Consider the following 16,179-nt stretch of genomic DNA (forward strand, 5'->3'; position numbering starts at 1 on the left):
GTAATTATAAGCTCCAGGAAAAATCATTAGGCACTATTTCCAACACTCATGAAGACTTCCTTAAACTTTCCCTGTATTGTTCTGGGGAAATGCCACCTGTAATGTAAATGTATCTACCTTATTTCACACTTACCATTATAGTATAAAAATGGCACTCCTCAAGGTTGCCTGAAACTCCTAAACCTGAGGAATATTAATTTTATTCCTACCACCACTGGGGAGCCCCAATGTTTAGAATAAACTTCTGATTTATATATTGACATTTTAGAATGGGCTTTTAAAGAAATGTGTATAAAGAAAGCCCTGATTTATATATTATTTGAGAATGTGCTCCCTAATGAAATACACATACTTTGAGGTAGAATTCTTGAGGGAGAGAGAGAAACCAGAATACTCCACTCCACAAGGACAAACAACAAAAAGCTTTATAGAGTGGACTACATATCAAATCAGGTCCTCCACTGGGGGAGAATGGACATATATATATGTATGGTGCAGTCCCTTTGCTGTCCACCTAACACTATCACAACATTGTTAATCGGCTATAGTCCAATATAAAATAAATTTAAAAAAAAAAATCAGGTTCTCTACAAATGTACCACTGTCACTGAGGAAAGCAGAAAATATAAGCTCCTTTAAGTAACTATGAAGATTTCTATATTCCTTTCACAGAACAAGGACCTGTGGCCCCTCTAACTCAAAGCAGAGACACAGAGCACTGGTACCTCAGCTGCTAATTCCACTGCCAGCCACCTTAAGTCACAAGGTCAGCATTCCAGACCACAGGCTCTAACCAGTTACCTAGACTAAAGCCACACCCGTACAACAGTATAACCATGCAGTGTTTTGTGGGTTTTTTTTGTTTATTACTTTAATTGAAGTAGAACAATACGTACTGACATGGAAAGCTACTGGTAGTATCAGTCACCATAGGCATGTTGCGAGCAGTATTTAAGGTATCTCATAAGTTTTTAAAAGCAAAGCAGATGCATAAGATGATGATTTTACATGCTTAACTGTATAGATGAATACATGAATAACTTACAAAAATAGTGTGAAAATAGATGACACATATTTTTACTTTATATATTCGGAACCAAATTTTTTTTGCATTAATGATGTATTGCTGCTTTAATCTTATGACAATTTTTTAATTCTCAATTCCCCCAAAAATATCTTAACATCCTACAAAACTTTTTATGTCCTAAACTGTACTTGATCCAGTGGTCTTATATTTTTCTAAAATCTTCAGACAGAAGGTTTGTTGAAGAGTTCACACATAACCATGTGGATTACCATGTTCTCTTCTACTCTTAGCAAATATTTGCCAAGATAGTCTACCATCCTGCAAGCACCTTCGGCAAACACAAGGACCATATCACATTCATCTTTAATCCCTAGCTGCCTTTCAAGAGTCTGCTTCCCAGGGCAACAGACTCCATGGGGACTAGAAGACAATAACAGACTTCATATCCCCTAAAATGTGAATGACAACACTTCATTCAGGTAGATTTATCTAACTGAGTTTATCTTTTCGAAGTTCAATAAACTCACTTAATAATATGCAACTTCACTAACTCACTTAATAATATGCAACTTCACTAACCCAAAAATTAACACTTAGAATTTCCAAAACTTACCCTTTGTCGAAGAAAGACGTGTGCCCTGATCGAGAGAACTTCGTGCCATTGCTATTCATCACCCCACAGTTAACATTCCCTGAAATATAGGATTTTCGTGATGCTTGGTCCTTTGCAAAATTCCTGCAAGCTGCTAATTTGGATTCTAAAGCCTAAAAAGGAAGAAGGAATGATTAGATTGTCAAAATAGTAGCTGCACATAAAAATTTGCATTTCAAACCATTTCTATTTCAAGACTCAAACCTTATTCTCTCAGTTGGTAATGGTGGCTATTTAAGCCATTATCAATCATCTTTCTAGTAGGAAGAGGGGATATTCACACCGGCTCCCTTTCTAATGAACTCAGAACATTTATCCATCTCAGTATTACTGAGGGATACAGATATAATCCTCACCTTACAACTAAGAGAAATGTGGCACAGTAGATAGAGATGCATCCCAGGTCCCTTGGCCCTAATCCACTGTTTCCCGCTGACCTCTGGACTGTTAGTTGGCTGGTTGGATGTGTGAATATGTTTTGGAAGCAAGCATTACAAAAAATGCAAAAACATCAATTGAGAACTTTTTAAAGTGGCCAATTCTTTCTTTAGGGCTTCATGTTAGTTTTTAGTGTATCAGAATGGATAAGTGCATTTACAACGCCTCATGGGAAGCTAAATTCTATTCTGCTTCTGAGAGCACACTGTAAAATGTCTATACCCTCTGCCTATAATTAAATAATTCATTTGAAAATGACACCAGCCTTTTAGCATTTACCTCTAAATTGAGTGCCTGCTTAGCACCTGTCACCACAACACCTGGCCAGTGCCAGCCTCTACAAGCCAACAGATGACATGAACAGAAGTTTCTCATCAATTTCCATCACACACAAGTATCACCAACTCCCCTTCCCACAAACACTTTGCCAAAGCAAACCCCTCTCCTTGCAAAGAGAGAGAGAGAAGGCAGGGGATTATAATCCATGAGGGAAAAAAAGGGCAAAGAACACTCCAATCCTATTATCCTTGACACTAAGGGATTTGGAATGCACTGGTAAATTAAATCCACAGCTAACATATTTCACTCTGAGAACCTTCCTCCCATAATTTCAATAACACCTATTAAGAAAAAGCAACAAAAACAGACTGAAACTTTTTTCTCTTCTCCTTCCCTAAAGCAATAGCACCGTGACTCAGTAAAATAACAACTAAAGAAGGAAAGGAGGTTGGATAAGTTCTAAATAAGCATTTTTTCAGCATCTTATTAAACAGACACATACACAATAAAAATTGAGAGCCATTAATTTCCTATATTCAAGACATTCATTCAGATATTAGATGAAGATCTACCATATAATAGGTACAAGTTGTATCTGAGGCATCAGTGAGACAACCTAATACAAGTACTGGGCCTGGCACTCAAAAACAGTGGCCTAGAAATCAAATTTAAGACAATATCCACACCAAGTAGGAGATGAAATCATGGCTGTGAAGGAGATAATCAGAAAATTAAGGTAAACTCTGAGTAAAGTCAATACTGAAAGGGCAGGCAGATGAAGACCCAACAAGATGACCAAGAGGAACGGGCAGGAAGGCACGAGGCAGACATAACACAGCCTCAGAAAAGCAGAGGAAAGAAGGCATTTCAAAAAAAAAAAAGTGTTGAACGTTTCAAGTAAAATGAGGACAGAGCAGCATCCACTGGATTTGACAGCGCTGAGATCATCAATGAGCAATTTGAGTGGAGTGAGCAGCAAACAAGAGCCCAGACGAGGCTAGCTGGGGAGCGAGTATGCCGTCACAAATACTAACAATACATGGAGACGGGCTTTCAAAAGCTTGGCTGGGAAGGAAAGAGACAAATTAAAAGTTAAAGAGAGACACAGGGTAGAAGGAAAGAATACCTGCTTTTATTTTTGCTTTTAAGGTTAAAAAATTGTGTAATGTGTAATATATAAATGTTAGATATAAAGTATATATATAAATGTTAGATATACATACTTTATATCTAACAGTCATATATTACGCATTGCACAGAGGAAACAGATCAAATTGCCAACATCCGTTGGATCACAGAAAAAGCAAGCGAGTTCCAGAAAAACATCTACTTCTGCTTTACTGACTACACCAAAGCCTTTGACCGTGTGAATCACAACTGTGAAGAATTCTTAAAGAGATGGGAATACCAGATCACCTTACCTACCTCCTGAGAAATTTATATGCAGGTTAAGAAGTAACAGTTAGAACCGGACATGGAACAACAGACTAGTTCCAAATTGGGAAAGAACTACGTCAAGGCTGTACATTGTCACCCTGCTTATTTAACTTACATGCAGCGTACATCATGTGAAATGCCAGGTGGGATGAAGCACAAGCCATAATCACGACTGTCGGGAGAAATATCAATAACCTCAGATACCCAGATGACAACACCCTTATAGCAGAAAGCAAAGAGGAACTTAAAAGAGCCTCTTGATGAAAGTGAAAGAGGAGAGTGAAAAAGCTGGCTTAAAACTCAACATTTACAAAACTAAGATCATGGCATCTGGGCCCATCACTTCATGGCAAACAGATGGGGAAACAGTGGAAACAGTGACAGACTTTATTTTCTTGGGTTCTAAAATCACTGAAGATGGTGACTACAGCCATGAAATTAAAAGACGCTTGCTCCTTGGAAGAAAAGCTACGACCAACCTAGACAGCATATTAAAAAGCAGAGACATTACTTTGCCAACAAAAGTCCATCTAGTCAAGGCTATGGTTTTTCCAGTAGTCACGTACAGATGTGAGAGCTGGGCTATAAAGAAAGCTGAGTGCCAAAGAAATGATGCTTTTGAACTGTGGTGTCAGAGAAGACTCTTCAGAGTCCCTTGGATTGCCAGGGGATCAAACCAGTCAATCCTAAAGGAAATCAGCCCTGAATATTCATTGGAAGGACTGATGCTGAAGCTGAAGCGCCAATACTTTGGCCACTCGATGCAAAGAACTGACTCATTAGAAAAGACGCCGATGCTGGGAAAGATTGAAGGCAGGAGAAGGGGACGACAGAGGATGAGATGGTTGGATGGCATCACCGACTCAATGGACATGAGTTTGAGTAAGCTCCGGGAGTTGGTGATGGACAGGGAAGCCTGGCATGCTGCAGTCCATGGGGTCGCAAAGAGTTGGACACCACCGAGCAACTGAACTGAACGATATACATACATTACATAATATGGTATACATAAATACTGCATATAAATATTAAAATATCTAGTAAAAGGCTGAAGATACAGGAGATATAAAGATGACAAGACAATGAGATGCAAAGCACAGAGGGACAAAATTAGCCGTGAGCAGGAATGTGATACTTTCACCACCGAGACAAAAAGGAAGAACAGAGGTAATAAGAGGAGAGTACTAAAAGAAGGAAAAGTGAAGAAAACAAAGCATAAATAGACAGCCTTGATTTCTCAGTGGAAGAGGATGTCAGAGGGGGACGGGGCTTCCAGGTGAAGTCAGTGGGAAAATAGGGCAAAGAAGTAGGAGATGAAACATTCATAAAAGTACACAGGGGCTGGTGGAGTATGGCAGAAATTCTAATGACACCTTAAAAGACAAACTGTCTGCTGAAAGGGTAAACGATGCAAGGACTCCGAGTTCAACTTTCATGCACCATTTATGAATAAATTACTTAAGGTACTAAAGCAAAACAGAGAACAAAAGAAAGATGATAACAGAGGTCCAGGAATAAACAGGCAGAACTAACCTACGAGCATAATGAAGAGAAATTCGAGGATGACAGTGTACCCCCACCCTAGAAGCACATCAGAGCACTCAGCAAACAGTGTGAATAAGAAGCCGGAAGATACAACATACAGCAAAGAAAGGGTATGTTTCTTCTCTCCACAGTGAAAAAAAAAAAAAGTAATCAGAAATCCTAAGAACCATGAACAAAAATATCCACTGATACACAAGTTATATATGCATACAAAGGCTGAGCACAGTTTTTTGAAAATGATTTAATCTGTTGAAATGACAGGATTTCAAGAGCTTTTTTCTTTTTATTTATTTTATTGTGATTTAGTAAAAATCCTTTTGCAGTGAAAAGAATATAAAGATGGCCAATTTTAAAAAATGTTAAAAAGGCACACATGTCAGCTATGACACACACACAGGAAAAAAATCTATTGATAATATGCTTCTGAGTTAAATAATAGGTAAAGAACAAAACGTCTGAAACATCTGTTGAGTACTATAAGTAAAATGGCCCTAGAGCTTAGCTCCTCCTCTGATTCTGCAGGAAATAACACACAGGTGGGCATAATATTGTAGGTGCTGTTGACTAATTTTCAGCACTACTAATGGAGAGTTCAAGGGACAGACTTTATTTAAATCAAGTTACAAAAATAACCAAGAAAAATTAAAAAATTAGGAAGAGTAAAGTTAAATTTATCTTTTTGCTTACAGTTGATAAGACACTGAAAAGCAAACATATTATTTCAAATTATAGGTTATAACAAATAGGTTCAACTATTACAACACAATTTTTACAATAGGTTTAAAAAAAGATTATGGTAGGAGTGAAGGAAGATTATTCTAGTGCTGTATGAATGATGTGTGCACATGACTTGTTACAGCAACATTAAAATCCAAAGTTACTGATGGTCAGAAAATAATTTTATGAGCCAGAAAAGGTAAACATAGGATCTCGTATCTTGGCCTCCCATTTCCTCTTTATATAAAGTAGAATACAATTTCTGCTTTCTTCAGAGTCACACACACACACACACACAAGTGAAAGGGCAGTGGAGAATGGGAAGTTTCAGGGGTAGATTACTGATCACAGAAATAAGTCACTGAGGGAACCAAGAAACTGACTAATGCTAGAAATTCTAACTTTATAGTGGCTTAAAAATCTACCAGGTTACATAAATGTTTCCAATGATCTTGATGCAGGAAAGAAGTCCAGTTGCTCGACTAATCCAACCTGCAGGTCTCCCCTATGACCAGAGAAACCAGGAGTCCACAGTGACAGAGAAAGTGACCCATGGATCATGGGTAAGTAGGAACCAAGTGAAAGCAAGAGATGACTAAAAAAAAAAAAAAAAATCACAACAAAGTACTACTCTCAATAAGGTCATAGAGTAGATATACAATGTAAAAACCTAAGTAGAAAACCGAGTGTAATATTCCAAAAGCCGAAATGTTCTGGGACGCAAGGTTAGAGCCAAGGAGATGGCACTGGAGTGGAGATGGCCAGGCAGCAGTAACATGGTGACCAAGAGCAGAAAAGTCATGCCATGAGCCAATGAGAGTCCTCTGAAGAGAAAGCTGGGGGGTGACCAGGAGGACAGCAGGCAAAGCACAGAACAGGATTAGAGGGAGGGATAAGACAGAGCAGGCCTTAAAGAACGTGGGAGGTGTCAATGCTTTAGAGACAGCCAGGGCGAGCATGACGAAGGCCCAGCAGGGACTTGGGAGTTCAGTATGGCGACCTTCTGCAGAGGCACTGGAAAGGCTGAGCCCAGAGGTTTTTATCTGAACCAGTCTCAGGTGGTCAATTGATGCTCTTGCTTCTAAGCTTAATTACAGCCTTTACCTCACCCTCAGTTCAAGGTAAGAAACAATTCAGTATCTTGGCAGCTGAAACACCTAGTGATAAATAATGAAATGCTTACCCCTACTTTCCGTAAGAGATCCCCCACGATGTTCAGTGCTGATATCCTAGCTGAAGGAGTCAGTGGACTGGTACCAAAACCGTTTGGTATAGCTAGAGAAAGGTAAAAGGCGAGTGATTACTCTGGCATCTTCCTTTACATTTGGGTTTTGTTTCAGTTTACAAAGCAGTATACACTCAATGAAAAATCAATATAATATTCTAAACTGTGGATATAGTATAAAGTGGAGATACCACAAACACATTTAACCATTTTCCAAAGGATATTTAGGTTATATCCAATTTTTCATTGTTATAAACAATGCTAAATGGACATATAACCTTAAAATATCTAGACAAGTATTTCTGGAGAAAAGGTTCCTAAAAATAGAACTGCTGAGTCAGAGGATATGCCTAAATTTTCATCTTAATATCCTACTAAATGCTCTCTAGGTTGTGTCAATATTAGCAGTCCAAATGGTAGTGCTCTCAATAATATTTGACATCTTTTTTTTTGCTGCCAACTTGATAGTCACTGTAACTTTTGTCTCCTTAATCCAAGAGTCATTTAAATCTCTTTTTTGGGAAGTCATCTGTTTATCTTCTGCACTTTTTCCTGCTGGGTTGTCTTTTCTTTAATCAACCTGCAAAAGCACCTGTACCCTTGCAGGGTATAGATATATAGATATTCATCCTTTCTCTTATATATGTTATATTTCCCAATGTGACATTTATTTCTTTATTTTTGGCCACACTATGCAGTACATGAAACTTCCCCAACCAGAGATTAAACCTGTCCTTCTGCAGTGGAAGCACAGAGTCTCAGTCACTGGAGTGCCACGGAAGTCCCAAAGGTCACAACTTGGTCTGACTACTCTCCTCCCTGCATCCTGAGTAATACACGGCACATAACAGGTGCCCAAATGTGATACAAAGTGCTATACTTTCCTTCACAGGGATTTCTGGATCTTGTTCTTCCTATTCTACTCGAATTTTATATTTTCAGTATTATTAAATCTGTACTTTTATGGAAAGTTGTTTTAAATGATTTTTGGAAACAGGTATTTTATCAATAAAATGCAATTACAGCCAGTCCACTTCATAGAGATCAGCTCTTCAATCTTGCCACTGATTTCTCTAACCTTCGGCTTCTCACTGTCTGTGTGCCAACTTCCTTGCAATGCAACAGCAACTTTTAGGCCAACGAAAGTTCATGCCATCAGTTCCAATCTAAAAATGTGTCTCTCTGGACACATATTCTTGCCTTAGGCTTGACATATCTTCCTTCTGTGCCAGAGCAAGCTCTGTGTCCTGACACCCCCTTGAGGCTCTTGGTGCTTTGCTGAAGAATTTTCAGAACTTATCTGCATAATTCTAATTAGTAACATTAAAAAAAAAAAAGATCTTAAATGCTAATTCTCATATGCCACTAATTCTAAGACCCTCAAACATACAAGCAGCTATTCTGAAAAATGACAGCTTCTGATGCCTGCTGTAATCTATATACTGCCTACTCTGTATTCTCAGCAGCAAACTCAGCAGATACTGCTACAATCAGCAACAAAACTACATAGTACTATTACATACCTTACCTCACCTCACCCTCATAAAAAGACAAAAAAAGGGTGAATTATCTATTCAAGGGCTTCTGAGCCTTGAAGTATGGCCAACGCAATCAGAAAGTCAATTTAAAATTTTAATTCATTTAAATTAATAAAAATGTAAATAGTCACATTTGAATGGCTACTGTATTGGGTAGCACAAATATGGAGGGCTAACTGCACTAACTGAAATTACTTCATATCACTCTGAAAGATAAAATCCTGTATTTTAAAAAAGGGTAAGGGACTTCCCTTGTGGTCCAGTGGCTAAAGCTCCAGGCTCCCAATGCAGGGAGCCCAGGTTCAATCCCTGGTCAGGGAACTACATCCCACATGCCACAACTAAGACCTGATGCAGCCAAATAAATATTTTTTTTAAATAAAATAAAAGGGTAAGAAGAAAGTACAGGGGAGTGGAAGTAGCTGAAATATGATCTGCAAGCTGCAAAAACTAAATAGATCTCAATTAAGAATTCCAGGGTTCTATCTAGTGGCTACTTAATCGTTTTTCTGCTTACCTGGATTTTAAAAAATACCTTGACTGATGGCAAAAGGAATATTTTTTATGCACTATTCACCTATGAATATGGCAGCTACTGAGGCATGTCATAGAATGGACATGTCCATCCAAGCCAACTTAGATGAGCCTGAATGGTAACTCAATGAGTCTCTGTACTTTCCATGTATAAAGGCTTCTAGTCTCCCATGATATGTTCAGCGGCAGGGGCCAAAAATAAAACTGCATTTAAATATGATCCCAAAACTTGTAACAAAGTGGCATGAACACATAAAAGTACAAAGAAAAAAATTCAGTGTTACTAATAGTTGACTTTAAGCGCAAAGATTGCAGATGAATTTTATTTTCTTTTTTCTCGTTTATATTTTTATATTTTTCTACATGAACATGTGTTACTGCTATAATCAAAACAAATTTCCTTAAAAATCTTCAACTTTTTAAAATTTCAATTTATTAAGCTGTTCTTGTCTTAAATGTAGCTCTCATTTCACTGTTTCCTACATATGAGTGGTCTAGGAGAACAATTTCTTCTGTTTCATGTAAAGACAGACTAAACCAACCTTTAAACTAAAAAGACTGCTTAAACCTTAGCAACCCCTGCTTTATCAGCAAAGCTTCTTAACTGATAATCAGCCATAGGTTCAGAAGGAAAAGACATAACAAACCTTTCGGTGAAGGAAAACTGTTCTCCGTTCCTTTGCCAACAGGGGTAGCTGGCAAAGAAAGTGATGCTTGGACGGCAGAATCCATCTTTTCGCAGTCCAGCGTTGGAGAGCTGGGAGCTGACTTTCTAGTTACTTCCTGTTGTCTTTCCCGAACAGCTAGTTCTTGCCTTAAATCTGTAAAATGTTGCAAAGGTAGCAATATTCACTAGAGGGAGCAAATACATCAAGGGAAGTTACATCTGAGATGCCATAAAGACATTCTTCCTAAATTACTTCTCAAAAATGATTTTCATATTTAATAATTTTTACTTCCAAGGGAATAAAAATGACAACCCTACTATCTAAATGGTCATTTAGAATTTAAAAATGCTATAAATGTTACAACTATTCTGCCTTTATGCAAAAATAAGGCAGAGTCCGAAGCAGAACTCACAGTGAACAGATACGACACAAATATAAATATTCTTTACCAACTTATTTGCATTTATTTTGAAATGATGTAGTTTGGGTATTATTACAAGATCAATGAAGAGCAATTCTTGTCATTTTTAATGGGTTGACATTCTTTTACTCATTTTCCTATGAAATATTTTGTTTTAGAAAGGAAGTAGTCAAGATAGTTGCAAACTGCTTTCTGATTTTCAAATATTGAATTTTTAACCCAAAATTAAAATGTTCTCTTTTCCTGTAATGCAACTGACCAATACTTGCTAACTGTATGATTCCACGTACATAAGGCATCTAAAATGTAGCAGTCCTCCCTTATCTGAGGAGGGTGTGTTCCAAGACCCCCAGTGGATGATCCCCTGAATGAGACAGCAAAAAACATCACCCTGTTACTCAGAATGGTGCACAATTTAAAAGTTATGAATCGCTTATTTCTGGAATTTGCCACTTAATATTTGCAGACTGCAGCTGACCATGGGTTACTGAAACCGTGGAAAGCAAAACCACAGATAAGGGGGGACTACTGTAGTCGTACATAACAACAGAAAGTAGAACTGCAGTTGAAAGGGCTGGGGAAGACAGAAATGGGGATGTGTTGTCCAATAGGCAAAAAGTTTCAATACTATAAGATGAAAAAGTTCAAGGTCTACAAAACAATGTGAATATAGTTAACTTTACTGACTTGTACCCTTAAAAATCATTAAGACGGTAAATTTTATGTTACTTTTAACCAAAATTGTAAATTTTAGAATAGGATAAAGTTACTATTTTATACATCATATAAATTATGAGAAGTTCTTCAAATGAATAAAGCCCCCACAAAAAAGGAAAAGTCATTAAAAAAATTTTTTTGGCTGCACAGTTTGCGAGATCTTAGCTCCCAACCTGGGATCAAACCTAGGCCCCTAGCAGTGAGAGATCTGAGTCCTAACCACTGGACTGCCAAGGAATTCCTGAAAAAACAATTTTTAAAAGACCCAATAAACAGACAAAAAGTTTTCACAAGTACCAACCAAAAAACTACAAATTAAAAGCAAGGTGATATTAGACAAGAAGTTTGAGATGGGCATGTACACACTGCTGTATTTAAAAAGGATGATCAACAATAACCTACAGTAGAGTACATGGAACTTTCCTCAGTGTTATGTGGCAGCCTGGAAGGGAGGAGGGTTTGGGGGAGAAAGGATGTATGTATTGTATGGCTGAGTCCCTTTGCTGTTCATCTGAAACTATCACATTGTTATTTAGCTAAACCTCAATACAAAATAAAAAGTTCAAAAAAATAAATGAAAGTTAAAAAACTTAAAAAAAAAAAATGTGATATTGGGAATTCCCTGATGGTCCAGTTGTTAGGACTCCTCACTTTCACCATCAAGGGCTGGGGTTCAAGCCTTGGTTGGGGAACTAAGACCGCACGACCAAAAAAATTTTTTAACTTAAAAATATATAAAAACAATGTAATATCAATTTTCAAACAGATTTTTAAATAATTTTAAATTTTATTTTTATTATTCACAATACTAGTAAACAGTGTGAGGAGGACTGAGAGGACTTGCAATCACCACCAAAGTGTAAAGGTACCAATTTACCTAAAAAGTAATTTAGCACCATCTGTTACAACCATTAAAGACACTTATATTCTTTGCTATTTCTAAGAATCTAGTCTAAGAAAATCAAAGACACTCCCAAATATTATGTACAAGGACCCTATTTACAGCACTATGTATAGCAAAAATGTAACTTCCAATAACATAGGAGTAAAAAGAAAAAAAAAAAGATAGAAAAAATACATAAAACATGGTTCAATTATATAAAGGAAAAAAAACAAACAGGTATGCTTATATATAGTTATAGGAAGACTAGAAAGACACCAAACTCGTGGTGAATTCTCTCAAGATAAAGAGATTAACAGTGACTTTTAGTTTCTTCTTTACAATGCTCTGCACTCTAACATGCATAAAAGAAAAAAAGAGGGAGGGAAGGAAAATTTTAGAAGAAAGTATATATTCACTATATGTATTATACACATGTATACTGCAATATACACTGAAGAATTGGTGCTTTTGAACTGTGGTGTTAGAGAAGACTCTTGAGAGTCCCTTGGACAGCAAGGAGATCCAACCAGTCCATCCTAAAGGAAATCAGTCCTGAATATTCATTGGAAGGACTGATGCTGAAGCTGAAGCTCCAATACTTTGGCCACCTGATGCGAAGAACTGGCTCATTTGAAAAGACCCTGATGCTGGGAAAGACTGAAGGCGGGAGGAGAAGGGGACGAGAGAGGATGAGATGGTTGGATGGCATCACCGACTCAATGGACATGAGTTTGAGTAAGCTTCAGGAGTTGGTGATAGACAGGGAAGCCTGGAGTGCTCCACTCCACGGCGTCGTGAGGAGGTGGACATCACCGAGCTGAACTGAACTGATACTGCAATACACACACATATATAATGCTATTACGTGCCTAACACAAAATTATTTAGGTACAAGAAAATGAAAAACTCCAAATAAACCAAGCAGTATCTGCATAGTGATGATGATTAAGACTTTGGGAAACAGACCAGGTCTGAACCCAACTGACAAGCTAAAAGACCTTGGACAAAACCCAAACTTGCTGTGCCTCAGTTTTCTAACCTATAAAACGGGTGTAATAATACCTACCTCCTAGAGTTGATGATATAGCTATTAAGTTAACAAACTAAAAGTACTTGGCATAGTGTCTGACCAAAGCATATAAATGAACAGCTTTAAAAAGTTGATCCTGAAGCTAGCTTAGCACTCTGGCTTAGGGACAGTAAGTAATAAATATTCTTTAAGTTATAAATTTTACCTCTTGCTTCATCCTTTAACCTCTGTACAGAGACCAACAAAGATTCCTTTTCATCAAGTTCACTTTCTAAAAATGCATTTCGTTCAATGGCTTGATTTAGCCTTTGTTCAAAGTCTTCCAGTGAAACTATTGTTGCCCTAAAAAAAAAAAATTAGAGTCCATGAATTAAACAAATAATGTGCAACTAGCTACTACAAAAGGAAACTGTCAGTTTATCTCATGCTATTTCCTGACCTAGAAAGCTTGGCCCAGCTGAAAGAAAATGATCTCACCCCATCTGATCTCTGGCGCATTTACTGTCTCTATTATAAGTTGGCCATTCAATATATTCTCTTCTCTTATATTCCTATCTAAATTCCTTCAAGTTTCTTAAAGGCAGGCTATTTATCATACAGGTTATATCTCCCCACTGGATTTTAAACATGTTTCATTGAAAGTTACACATTTTCAGGAAGAAAACTGTTCAGTGGTTTCACAGTATGTAAGAATATGTAAAAATGTTCTAAGAAATTTCTTTAAAACACAGTCCCAGGTCCCCCTCCACTTACTTTCTTCCTATCAACCCTTTTCTTCTCCCTACATTTCTCATTTATTCAGCAAACACTGACAGGTACCTTCTATGTGCCCTCTATCCACTATAGGCTATCTGCTACAGAATTAAAATTCCCTAACCTCAAGTTAGAACTCTCAATGCCATGTCCAATTTTCCCAAGTCCTGTCAACTCTCAGCTCCACTTACTCTCCTCCAATCTTCTACCCCAGGCTTAATTCTTCACCCATTCCTAGTGGCTCAGACAGTAAAGAATTTGCCTGTAATGCAGGAGACCCAGGATTGACCTCTGGGTTGGGAAGATCCCCGAAGAAGGGAATGGCTCCCTACTCCAGTATTCTTGCCTGGAGAATTCCATGGACAGAGGAGCCTGGTGGGCTACACTCCATGGGGTCGCAAACAGTCGGACACAACTGAGCTACTAACAAACCAAAACATCATCTGGCTTACTCCAAAATGGTCTTCACATCTCCTCCCTGCTTCTAATTTCTCAGTAATACCTTTCAAATCTCAATCTGATAACACTCCTTTGTTTAAAAAAATTCTTAGAGTGCCCCTTTGCTTACAGAATGACTTTCAAACATAGCCAAGCACAAGGTTCTTCGCAACCTGGCCCCAAACATCTTCCAGTCATATCTTGTTCAGCCACATCGTCTTTATGCACTTCAGTTAAAGTAAAATATTAACACCTTATGCCCTTTTCCTGCCTCTCTGCCTTCGAATCTCTCTCTTCATCAGTTAACATCTACTCCTTGCAGACCCAGCTTCCCCAGTTACCAAGGGTAGTTGAGCGGCTCCCTTCTCTGTTCCCTGGAACAGCTTGTACATTCTTTGAATTAATACCAGTGCTATCACATGGACTGTCCATATCTATCATGCCCAAGGGCAGTGGCAAGCTTATCTTTGTATCCTCAACTCTAGCATCATGCCAAGCATTTCAGAGTTACTCAAATATTAAGGAAAGAAATCTCAGACAATGATTGTAAAGTAATACAAATTACATTTGGGATGGTTAAGAAACAATGACATATGAAATCTTGGCAAAGTAATGGCAAGCTCTTCTAGGCTGTTCAGCAAAATCGTAATAAAAGCATTATTTCAAGAAAATTCATCGATAAGTATTAAAACAGAAGAGAAAAGGAGTGAAAACTTAAGGACAGATCAGTTAGGAAATAACTGCAGGATTCAGGTATACAACATGAGGACCTTCAAAAAGTGTCGTAGTATTGAGAACATAGAGGGAAGACGGAGGAATGAATGACACCTTTTAAAGAAAAACCAACAGGATCCACAATGGTACATGAAAGAAGGAAAAATGGAAAGAAAAGCCTGGAAGGGCAATATCTAGGGAGATAAGGATTTTTGGTAAGTTTCAATGTGAGGACTTTCAGATGACTTGAAACACCAAAAGGAATTGTTCTGGGACTAAGATTTAGGTAACTGGTTGAATCTAAAATAACTTTTAAATCACAGATTGCCAACTTTGGTTATTCTAACAATATGCACATCATTCACTTACCTTTTTGCTCGCTCCAGGTCATCATTGGCCTGTTCCAGCTCTCTTACATACTTATGTAACTGCTCCTTAATGGCCCGAGTCTGACTTAAATCATCTTCTAACACTGAGACCTGCTTGTAGCTCTGTGCATATTGATGTTCTAGCTTCTCCTGAAGGTGTGGGTATAGGAAGGAAAGAACGTGTCATTAGCATATAGTTTTCTTTAATAAAGGATGTAATCCAAATAAGAGGCAGGTTGGTGAAGGACCCAAAAAATTCACCCACAATCTGATAGTACTCTTTTCTCCTTTTTACAATATTATAATGACAAATTCATTTCCAGTGCTTTAATTCATATAATATTAATCACTTCTCTTAAAGAAATCTAATAATGATCTCTCTGAAAAGAGGTAAAATTGTTGCCTTAAAAACCTCCGGGTTCTCAGGCTGAATGCAGCCCAGGGTAAACACAAAGCAGCTGAGTGACAGAGTTCAAATTTCTTACACCTTGCCTGCCCAATCTCACCTTCTCCAAACCTACCCCCTGCCCAGACACAGGAACACCCCAAACATTTGGCTTAGGCATGTGATGAACAACAGCAAGAGAGGTTAACTTTCTACTCCTGAAAATTCCTTGTTAGAAGGGAATTTTTAAAAATTAAACTCCAAAACTAAAGTGACCAGAAACCATAATGAAATAAATGTATGTGTCATACAAAGATAATTTTAAAGTTATACAGAATGAGGCACTCTATCATAACAAATAATCAGGCAAGCTTTTTTTTCCAGGCAGCTTTTGAAAATTATAGAACTAT

The 16,179-nt window shown here is 37.7% G+C and overlaps 1 protein-coding gene across 9 annotated transcripts in view; it reads right to left on the minus strand.

Moving 5' to 3' along the window:
• NDEL1 (nudE neurodevelopment protein 1 like 1) overlaps positions 1 to 16,179 on the minus strand; it is a 69,454-nt gene that overhangs the window by 29,137 nt on the left and 24,138 nt on the right. For all 9 annotated transcript variants that reach the window (XR_014079145.1, XM_081578399.1, XM_081578400.1 and 6 more), the window contains 5 exons: positions 15,386 to 15,534; positions 13,317 to 13,453; positions 10,040 to 10,213; positions 7,279 to 7,370; positions 1,641 to 1,792 (listed from right to left, as the gene is read on the minus strand). Coding sequence is in view for 8 of the 9 variants with exons in the window: in XM_081578399.1 (XP_081434525.1) it covers positions 1,641 to 1,792; positions 7,279 to 7,370; positions 10,040 to 10,213; positions 13,317 to 13,453; positions 15,386 to 15,534 (704 nt within the window). In the remaining variant the exon portion in view is untranslated. The remainder of the gene's footprint in view (positions 1 to 1,640; positions 1,793 to 7,278; positions 7,371 to 10,039; positions 10,214 to 13,316; positions 13,454 to 15,385; positions 15,535 to 16,179) is intronic.

This window comes from Giraffa tippelskirchi, chromosome 3 (assembly GCF_054371585.1).
Source record: "Giraffa tippelskirchi isolate mGirTip1 chromosome 3, T2T-mGirTip1v1.2.pri, whole genome shotgun sequence".
NCBI lineage: Eukaryota > Metazoa > Chordata > Mammalia > Artiodactyla > Giraffidae > Giraffa > Giraffa tippelskirchi.